The sequence below is a fragment of the Triturus cristatus genome, chromosome 9 (genome assembly GCF_964204655.1).
Source record: "Triturus cristatus chromosome 9, aTriCri1.1, whole genome shotgun sequence".
Lineage (NCBI taxonomy): Eukaryota > Metazoa > Chordata > Amphibia > Caudata > Salamandridae > Triturus > Triturus cristatus.
Window position 1 is genome coordinate 707077219 of NC_140592.1, and position 11481 is coordinate 707088699.

The 11481-nt window shown below is 42.7% G+C and overlaps 1 protein-coding gene across 1 annotated transcript in view; it reads left to right on the top strand.

Annotated features, from left to right (window-relative positions):
* Window positions 1–8419, top strand: part of LOC146798556 (cystatin-like) — a 51880-nt gene extending 43461 nt beyond the window's left edge. The window contains exon 3 of the mRNA XM_085625858.1: window positions 8253–8419. Coding sequence (XP_085481984.1) covers window positions 8253–8342 — 90 coding nt within the window. The 3' untranslated portion in view covers window positions 8343–8419. The remainder of the gene's footprint in view (window positions 1–8252) is intronic.
* The last annotated feature ends 3062 nt before the right edge of the window (window positions 8420–11481 follow it).

The window sequence follows — 11481 nt, forward strand, 5'->3', positions numbered from 1 at the left end:
CTTGACTTAGAACAACATTTACCACAATGCTATAGTTTATCAGTGCACACTGAGTTTTTCTCGTTCCTTATACCTTTAGGTTACTTAACAACCGCTGCATTTCTAATTACCTGATCAATTCACGGAACGCCCAACTTTCATATAGTAAGTCTTTATGATTTTATTATTACACATTATGTACTTCTCTTGCTAGCTGGATTACTTACCCTAGCGGGGGAACTTTGCAACATGCTGCACAACAGCCACATTACTCTACAACATAGCTTAAATACACTGGCAAAGCCATTAGCTCTGACTAAACACTTATAAGATCCAAAAGGCAAGACCTATTGGCTATGCCAATGCTTGTTATCTTTCCTTTGGTACTTTCTATGAAATTGACGGTATATCACCAGCTCAGCCACAGAGTTTCAAGGCACTGTAGCTGCTGCTGTCACATTTCATCTTACATCCTGAAAGTTGAAGCCATAGTTCTTCAGGGCTCTGTCTCTGATGCAGCCATATTTTTTGTAAGCTATTTTACTGTTGCAGTTGCGTACGACATGTCAACGACATACTCCAGACAACATCATGACAGGCAGTGACCTCAAATCTCACCACTGTTCTTTAGGGTACTGTCACTGAAGCAGGGACAGTTTGTCAGTGATTTCTTACTGCAGAAGGAAAACTCCAAGGTATTTTTGCTTTCTGAAGCCACAGATCTGCTGGACCGCTCTACATTGCTGTAAATGTTTGGGCACTATTGTAAAGTGATGTATTGGCATTTACTTTCATTTTAGAAAGGTGTCTTTTCTGAGTGCAAAAAGCACTTTGCATTACTTTGCGGCAAAAGGGAATTACTTAGGCGTCACTTGGGTGGATCAACACAAACACTTGTAGGTTCGGATGCAACGCCTGATCTACTAAAATAGTCACACCAGGCTATCCTTGAAAAACGAATGCCTCCTTGAAGCAGACATTAACAAGTGAAAATGCGTTCATTATAATAAACAAACACATTGCCTCTAAGTTGAAGGGCACAGCACACATCTAATGTATGGGACCCTTCTTAGTTTGTCGAGGCATAAACAATTGTACTGGAACGGGTATGCTTCCAGTGCAGAACCTATGTTAGACAGTGCACATTGATCTCTACATCAGATGCAAGGGTGTTGATTCCATAAGGCACCTTGTTTAAATGCCAGCACAGGGGATGACTACAGTAATTGGCCAATCTTTAGTAGATATGGCTCTGTGGTGTTATTCTTTCACTTCAGCAACACAGCGAATTTGTATGCATCACTGCGTGGCTTCAAAAAATAGTAAATTGTACCTAGTATTCTGTCAACTGCACCTGCCTTGTCTTGGGCTCAGTATGCACCTTAGCCACTGTTATTCTGGGCATTAACTAAAACATCTATAGTTCTTAAGTCCTTGTGAGCATTTGAAAATGTATGTGAAGATGCAGAAAACTGATGCAGACAGAAAAATATCGTCATCCGCAACATGGAAGAGAGAACTGAATAAGATGAGATAATGCACCGCAAGGTAACATGCATGGACATGTTGAGCAGATGTACAGAAAGTATACATTAAACCACCGGGCATATTGATGCGATTCCACCCTTCTAACCAATGTGTTAATGCTTATAAACACAAGATATTGTAGGGTACAACCTCACCGCATCCAAGAATTCTTTATCAAACATGTGAAGAGTTTGCAGATTAGAACAACATTGTGGCACTGTACCTTTGACCATTAGCCCATTATTTGAAGATCAAATCCTAAATTCTGTGGTGAGGCGAAGAAACTTAGTACTGGCTAAAAAGATCCTACATCCTAGGTCAACAGAACCTAAAGTATTTTAGAATTTCCCATGCAAATGTATTTCTCAGAGGTGTCCCAGTCTTAATTCTTTCACCCCAGAAAAGAACATTCTCCTCTAATTCAAAGTAACCTCATGCTCTCTTGTGGCTTGGCTAATTTTGGAAAGTACTGTTTAGTACTGCATTAACTATGGTAATTACCAAAAAGCTTGAACTGTAATCTAGACATAGATTCCATAGGATCTAGAGTATCTAGTGTAAGTGAACGCATGTAGTGGGTGACATAGTGCTGGAAAAGAAATTGCCATCTTGGCAGGATTGAGAAGTAACTGCACTAACACGAGTAAGCTTTTTGTTGACTCTCTAGAACAGAGAATAGACATTCGTGTAAAGTTGACAGCGTTATTTCTGATGTTTGATCATCTCTTGTTGGTTGCTACATGAAGTGGAGTGAGAATTTTTATCAGAAAAGACATGAACTATACTTCTTTTTCCCCCTCCATGACTACACTAGATAAAACACAACCTTAGCACTTTAATGCAAGTAGAATACTCATGAATGCATGGATGCATGGATGTATGGGGCCATTGAAAAGCTCCTCCTGTGATCGGAAGACTGTGTAAAATTGGCAGTTGCACCAGCACTTACAGCTGAGATCCGCGCTGCTGGCAGGCCCCGTCTTTCAGTAGCCCGCATTATATTTGCGGAAGCCTCTATGGCTGTTGAAATGCATGCATAGAATAGGAGCGAGTCAGTGAATGTGGGGTCAAAGTCAAACACCTACCTAAAAAAAAAAAACATTCAATAACTATTTCGGTCTTTCACCTTCAGATAAAATAACACACATAGCTTAAAATTAAAAATAAATTAAAGTTACACTAATTAGTGGGAACTACACTCTTTTTATGACATCTCAGTTGATTAATGCAATCACCGCATATATCTGTGGGTTTAATTGTTTAATTACCATGTCACGGAACTGAATCCGGAACTGGTAACTTGTGTATTTATATTGGTAAGAGATCCCAGCCTATGACAGAAAACACTGAATGTGTAAGTCATTATCTTAAAATTGTGTTACACGCTGTAAGCTAGGCTGCCCAAAATGTGCAAACGTTAAATGTATAAGCCAAAATAAGTGCTTTTAAAATATATCTTCTAGTAAAACACAGACATATGCGGTTCCTGAAGCAAACATTTTGTATGTGTCCTCCGGAACCCTTTATATACTATTACTTTATGCAGTAAATCTGTAAAGTGTGTCAGAAAAAATGTAGACTCAACTTAAGAGAAACGGTTTTGATGGCAGGGCGCCAACAAACGCTAAAGCCAGCCCTGACTGAAGCACTGCTGCTTTACAGAAGCTGTAATCCCAGACAGAATGTCCTTCTCCAGAGGCCGGTTACAACTGCTTTTGTGAGTGAGGAGTGCAGCATGGGCTCGTTTTCTCTTGCCACATTACATGCCACTCGACATCCATAGTGGATGTGAGCACCACTCATATGTTCAATGTTTTTTTTCTTCTCTCGTTTGCGATAAAATTAAACTAAAGAGTTTTGGCATTACTGAATTTACTGCTGCAAACCAAACCTATATCCCTTTACATATGAGGCTAAATTACACAGGATTGTTATTCTTCTTCCTTGATCTTGGAGTTGAAGTTGAATGGAGAACAGCTTTAATATATGCCCAGCAGATTGTTCAGCTGGGCTCTGCCAGCCTGTTACCTGAATGTAATAGTTTTGAAAGGCCACATTCCCCTTTAGCAGCGTTGTGTGTTAAATGATGAAAAATGCAAGATATTTGTCTTCGAATATTTTGTTAGAGATGTCTAATGAATCATAATTCCATATGCAATGGTTGCTGCATTTCTAACTCGGAAAAACTGATATATGAACACGGGAGTAGATAAAAGCAGATTAGATGTGTGATCTGGTTAAAGGCAGCTTTACATTTTTGGAAGGAACCCACAAGAAACTCTGTGGAAGGTCAGCCTCAGTGACCAGACCCTGTTCTTTAGCACTTAGATTGTGTCTAAATTCTTCACTAATGATATTGTACAAAGCCCACCATGTCGAACTTCCCTAAATAAATTTGGCCTTGTAGGTTTCCCATGTTCACTCACTCAAGGTCGGGCAAACGTGGTTCAAAATGGGGGTAATTTTTTTGTACTGGCTACTTCCCTGATGTCGGCCATAGTTGGAAAGCAGGAGATTTCATTGGACGGTGCCCAATCTTGTACTTCCCTCACAGGGAACACAATTTCAGGCTTAGGGAAGAAATGAAAGCCCTTTTATTTTACCTTTTTTAGGTCTCGCCTGCGCAAGCGCTGCATAGGAGACCTTTAGCTGTCGTACAGCTCTTTTTCCAAGCACATACTTGTGCTTGTGGCGGCATACAGCTTGCGGGAGTACGCAGCGGCACGCCACAAGCATGAGTGTGTGCTTTGAAAAAGAGCAGACTGGGAACGCACACACGAACGCACGCGGTCAATGCTTGTTGGGGAGAGAGCTCATTTTGTGCTTCAGGGCGTCTCGTTGCCTTACCCCAATCCTGTAATGTCTGGCATTGTTCAGGGATTTTAACTCGAAGCTGCCACCAGGAAACCCTTTAACCCTCACTTCTTATTCGTGTCTCGTGTATATGATTACTAAGAAGTTTTGCATAGGGCTGAGTTTAGGTATGCAGAAATTTTAGAGCGCTAAATTCAGCCACACATGCGCGAAGCAGTCCTCCCACCTAACAAACAGACTTTACAGCAGCGGCTTGTACCTTAGGGCCCCAGAGCGCTGCCCCTCTGAACTGCAGGCATGTTCATTAAAATGTATTATTTATCTTTTTTAAACTATTGCTTTTTAAGTACGTCGCTACCTGGCTGGCCCGAGGTACATAGAGAGACTGCCAGGCACTGGCAGGCCAGTCATGTGCATTTGCGCATGCATCAAATCTCGATGCCTGGGTGACGGCATGACGCTGGGCTTACCTTTTTACAGCCCGTGTTTCCTCTTGAGAAGAACTGAATACTTCATATTGTTCAGCGCCGATTAAACTGAGGTCTGGTCGTGCGCTGCAATCTGAAGCCCTGCGTGCTATAAGCCATGTCACACATGGGCAGTCACTCCACTCGTTAGACTATTTCATTGGCCCCCCACTGTTCACGGCAGTCTTTCTTTACGGCAATCTGTCTTCACTTTAAAAAAAAAAACAGGCTACCTGCCACCGAGATTGTCTTTTTTTGGCTACTAAGCACCAGATAGTAATGGCGAAAGGAAGGCTTAATTCAGAGATCAGCAGAGCCTGATTGATGTGAGTGTCTAATTAATTGTGCCACTTGGGTCAAAGCTACCTCGATAACAGTAGGTACACCAACACAGCTGTTGCTGCTGCCCCAGGTAAGACTTTCAGCAGCAGTAAGTAACTTATTGCAAGGGAAAGCCTTGGAGCGAAGTCGATCTGGTTTCCAAAGAGTCAATACCACTATAATTATATAGTGCTTTTTTGGTTGTTGGCGCTTGCTGCTATGTCGCTATTTTCTTTTAAAATTGCATGCCTTTAAATAATACCAGTAAAGCTAGATCATTAATTCATTCAAAGGAACTGAAGGGGCCGCGAAAACCCATTTCACACGCATGCCAGTTTTTTCAGTCACCGCCTCTCTTCTCGGATCTGGAAGCATGCATGAGAACTTTAAAAAAAATACTTTCTGTGGCCTGCGTGGTCAACAATTTTGTGCACACACATGCACACAAACTCTGTCTCTCCTTTTAAAGTCATAAGCCTTACGGCCTTTGTGACTGGAGGTATAGATGAAATATTGCATTTGCTGACAGTGGCTTTAGGTAGCGGTTGTTGAGCGTCTCTCGGAGACGCCGTAATGTGCACACGAGTGTACACAGCTGCTTTAAACAAGGGGCAATGGTGCCATTGGCCCTGGTGCATGCACTCAAAATGTCCCAACTATTTCCTCGTTTTAAAGTAAAAGCATCTAAACTTTGTTTCTGGTTGAGGAAGAGCACATTTTCAATGTAAACAATACACAATAAAGTCCACAAAGCGAGTTTTGATACTCTTGGTAAAGAAGCAGAAAAAACAGTCAACGCATGTCGTTCCTTTCGACTGTGGAACTTCGGGTGAGAGAATGTTTTTGTTCATTACATTGAACTGCTGATGCACTAATTCCTTGTCCGTATGTGTTTTTACATGCAATCACAAGTCAATCAAGCTGCACGTGCTCCACATTTCATATACAATTTGGTTGCATGGGGCACCTCTGACCTGGCAACACTGCACCACTGATGGCTATGTCCATTTTCCTCTCACAAAGACAATGTGACAGACCATGTCTGAGCTCTCTCGCGAAAAACGTTCTCTGCACACAGTATGTACACAATGACCGTGCTCTCAGCCCCTCTAAACCAAACATGAGGCCTCCCTTGAGCACTTGCAACCACCGTACTTTGCACACAGACAACTATGCACAATTCCTTCTGTCATAGAGACAGTATTCCAGATGCACTCTTCTGCTGTCTACATGCTCAGACCATAGAGTCTCTCAATTCCACAGTTTTTTTTCACATGACACACGTGCACACAACTTTATCATATTTTCATGAAATAGCACGGAGGCCCATCAGTGGGTGTGCAGCCTTTCACCAGTGCACCTGAAGTAGCAGTAGATGTTTCAGCACCCAGGATAATGTGCTGCATGGCTAAATACTTATACGGTCCAAATGGCGAGACCAATTGCCTATGCCAATGCTTGTTTATAAGGCTCTTACCTCCAGTTGTGAGTTACCCCTTTGAATTCAGAACAGCGAAGAAGAAAGAGGTGTGCATTTGAGATCCGGTTACAACCAGATTACATAAACCCAAATGTGATTGGGCTGTACACTACACTTTGAGTGATTTACATGGCATCTGTTTACACTTTAGCACACTGGGAAATGCAATTGGTTGTCCACTTCATTTTTACCGGTACAAAAGGGAGATTGAAGTAGCAAATGATGTCATCCAGAGCGTACATGAGCCTCCTCCAGAAAGCACCTGCCACTTGGTCAGTCAGTGGCATTGATTCCACATCAAATGCCTAGTTTCCACCCTATGTAGGGTGGTACCGCTCACAAGTTACGAGGTTTGGAGTGTAAGCCAAAAAGCAGCCATTGAAAATCTTTTGAGTCTGGTTCCACACTGGACAGAGCAAACTTTTTGGCCAAGGCTAATCATGTCCAGATGGCTTTGGTGTGGTTCTCTCTCCAAGAACTTTGTTTCCAAGATGTATTTTACAGCACAGTTTGACAAATTATGCTGGCAAAATAGCTTCAGGCTTTTGGTGGCTGTTCTAATAGGAAACACTTGAAATATTTCAGTAGGCCATGGTCTGGCACAGTACTTAAGATTTCTCTGTAAAATGAAATTATGCATGTGCGTAGGCATACAACTATATCATGGTGCCTCAAGGATATTTTTAAGAATGGGTGGCTGAGGTTTACCTGCGTCCTGTAAGGGATTTGCGTCATGGGCCTGTTTCCAGCTGTGTTACAAAGACACTTCACTAGGTACACCAAAGCCTATTCAAATCAGTCTGGACTGTGGTAATTGCCTACATACAGGCTTCTAAAGATCCTAGCTAAACAGACTACAAAAACTGTTGAACTCAGTGACCACACCTGCTGCAAGACAAAAATTCATAAATTACACTGGATTGCAGTCAGACAGAATTAAAGTTAAGATCATCCCTGATCTACAAATACCTCACAGCCCTCCCAACACCTGTGCAAAACATTAACCAATTTACAATACTCCAAAATCTGATCTCTGCCTCTTCGCTTGCCCTCACCAACACATCAGCAGGAGTGTTTTTCCGTACTCCTAGTCCCTGGAATAAACCTTTGTCCCAACCTAGTAACATCCCTCTCACCCTCACCAAAGTTAAATTGACAATTTTCCCTTTTTTAGCACCGCTGCAGAAGATCCATATTCCCATTTCTATTTCCTACTAGCACACCGCAATACACAACCCCCCTCTCAGAATCCCGAACCCCTTCCTGGATTGACGCTCTGCGTCTCTCATGTCGACCCTAAACGCCACTCTGTAAATCGATGTACTTACTAGGTGACCACAGCAACTGTGATTCACCTATGGACCATGCTCGCTGTTTAATCCGAGATGAATATGAGCTATGTTTAAATCATAGTTAGAGTATCTTTTGCTGTAATTAACAACACTTAGTCTTCCCTTAGATCTTGTAAGTTGTGAGGGGGAGGGGGAAATATACCACAACGCAATGAAATTCGTAGAGAGCATACCCTATGCAAGACATTAGGTGTTGGCACTCGGATTGTCAAGCTATGCATGTGAGCACGCATGTGGCTCCAGGGTCTATATGAAAATGTGTGGTCAACTTTTATCAATATAATGACATTTCCTCTTCTTTCTCTACTACAGACCCTTCAGTGTGATGTCGCCATTTCGGTGGACAATCGGATGGAACATAAAAAGCTACAGGATGAATCATGCACTCCTATAAGCACATGATAACAACGACGGCAGCATTCAAACACAAGTCACAACTGAGTGGGCATGAAACAAATGAAAATACTTGCATAAAATAAGTAGTGGTAGAGTATTTATTTCATTATGGAGGAATCCCCCAATATTGTGCTGGATCAGGTTCATTAATATCCATTTGGCACTTGATGTATTAAACCCATGCCATTACTACAGGAATACTTAATAACCAATCCAGAAAACTACTCGAGCACTGCACTTTCAGAGCAAACCAACTATGGAGTGACCTTGGGAACACAGCATCGTCATAAACTAATTCCAGAGCTACTTTTCAGGTGTTTTAAATCTAACTTCGGTCCAGATGTATGACCATTTTTACCGGTTGCAAGGGGAAAATCGGCCCGTATGAAACCACTAAAAAGGGTTGTAGCATATACCAAACCTATTTTGGGAGTTGGTAATCTGTTACAGACTCGCAAAATAGGTTTTGCGAGTCAATTTTAGGAAAGGGCATGCCAAGGGCGTCCCTTCGTAATTGCGAGTTGCAGGGGGATGTAATATTGCTTTGCGACCGCAAATGCGGTCACAAAACAATCGCATTTACCACAAATTTCAAATTGGTGGTTAGCCAGTCGCAAATGGGAAGGGTTCTCCACGGGACCCTTTCCTCTTTGTGATTGGGAGCGAAAATATTTTTTTAGGAGCAGGCAGTGGTCCCACAGACCACTGCCTGCTCTTAAACAAGCATTTGCAATGCAATAGGTCTCGCATTGACAAGAGTTTAAGCGATTGGCAATGCAATAGCTTAAACTCTCACAAATTCGAGGCCTATTGCATCACTAGCACCCAAGGTGGCGCTTTCACATTCATGAAGGGCACGCCCCTTTCTGTAGACAAGCCACGTATAAAGAAAGTGGCATGGCCGAAATTAGTGATACTGTGCCTGGGGGATTTGACAAAAAAAGAGCATCTATTTGTCAAGTTGACAAACAGATGGGTTTTTGGTGTAAAAGCGCCCATGCTGCGCTTTCACTTTAATGTTGGCCGGGGACCTTTCTTCAGACACGGCTTGTCTAAGGAAAGGTGCGCGGCCTTCATGAATGTGAAAGCGCCACATGGGCACTAGTAAACAAACAAGAAAGTAAATAAATTAATAAATAAGTAAACTTGGCCACTATACTTAAAGCGGACCGTCCTACTAAAATAAATAAATAAAAAATCGTCTCCGCGCCCGCCAATACTAAATAAAATAAAAGCGTGCAGTGTGCTGCGAGTTAGTGGGTGGAATAGGGCTAAATCATTTAATACGACCAGATATGTACAGCTAACAGAAAACAGAGAGAACTTCTACCACACACCCAAATCAACTCATATACGAAGAAAAATGTACTACCACTGTGCTCGACTGCATTCACACCAAGAAGCGCCTCAAACATGCAAAATAATAAATTAGACATAAGTTTTCTCACACTTGTATCACAAAGACATGGATAAAGCATAGCAGCTACACCCGATTAGACATGCCACATACCCAGGCACAGCATGCTCAGACTATTTCCATCTGCCAGGCAATGAGTATGTCAAGCAACTTAAAAGATACATAAGCAATTAGTGCATCTGCCCAAAATCACCTCCTAGATACTAGCTATATCATCCATAGCTCAACAAATAAGACATAGCAACACAACAAAACTGAGAAATCCATCAAGACACACCATTATACTCCAACTATAAAGATTCCCTCATAAATTAAACTCCACTGTATCAACCCATCTCTCGCGATCTGCTCACTATATCGTCTACCATTACATCATCAAATAAGTGTAGATAAGTATATAATAAAAAGGGGTTAATATTAGAAATAGATAAACATTGAAAAGGGGCTAAAATTCACACACCCTCATTACATTAATGACTGTCTCTGCCCCCACCATACAGCCTTTCAGAAATAAAATTGTTACTTGAAGACATCATGCCTCCGCATTTAAGCTGGAAATGTGCCAGACTTTAAAGAAAATAAAAGAGAAGGCCCCCGGGGCCGAAATCGAGCTTGGTAGGGGTGCTGGCCGCACCCCCCTAAAAAAAAAAAAAGAAGGGCCACAGGGGTTGGGGTCCCTGGGGCCTAAAATGGTCCATGGGAGGGGTGCCTCATGTAAAAAGAAAAAAAAATAAACCTGCAGCTTGCTGGATGCCCACCTCCTTTTTCTACTACTCTGCAAGCGCACCTCCTAGCACGCTGCTTGGTAGAGGCTGAAGCCTCTTTGGCTGCTGAGGGTCCTTAGGGGCCAACAAGACCTTCCGTTACCTTCAGTAAGTCCCACACAGCAGGATTGCTGAGAGGTGGTCACACCTCCTTTCTCCACCACTTTGCAAAAGTGCCTCTCGGTGCACTGCTGGTGGGGGAGGGGAAGAGGTCCCCTTGCTTCTGAGAGCCTCAGGACTAAAGTGGACTTTTTACCCCAACCAGTAGTGCCCCAGGACGCATGTTTGCAGAGTGGTGAAGAAAGGAGGCCTGGCCTTCTACCCGGTCTCACCAATCCCCCTGTGTGCGACTTACTGGTGGTAATGGGAGTGGTAGTTGTCGCCCAAGGACCCTCAATAGCCAAGGGGACTTTATCCCCCTACTAGTAGTACGCCAGGAGACATGTTTGCAGAGTGGTGGAGAAAGGGGGCCAAGAAGCTCTCCTGGCACGCACTGTAAGTCCTACATAGCAGGATTCCTAAGAGCTGCTCAGAGGACCAGCCCCCTTTCTCCACCACTCTGAAAACACGACTGCTAGTTAAAAAACCTTAGAAATTCACTGAAAAAAATCAAAGGTTACAGGGACGTTATAGTTCAGGTCAGATTTTGCTCATACAGAACCAGTGAAATTCAGCTGTTCTAGTTAGCCGAGCTAACTATAACTCGCGTCCCCGCAATTGTGTGCAGATGACCTCATATATTACATCACTCATGACATGGTCAGTGAAATCACTGATGACATCTCAAATTACATCACTGATGACATCAAAAACATAGAGTCTGATGTACCCCCTCACACCCCCAAATAACCTTTCCTATTCCCACAACCAACTTCCCCACTACCATTCTCAAACCCATTCACACACCCATACCAGTACTTACACAGCTACTCACTGATTCATAGATCAGCACACACATCCACTC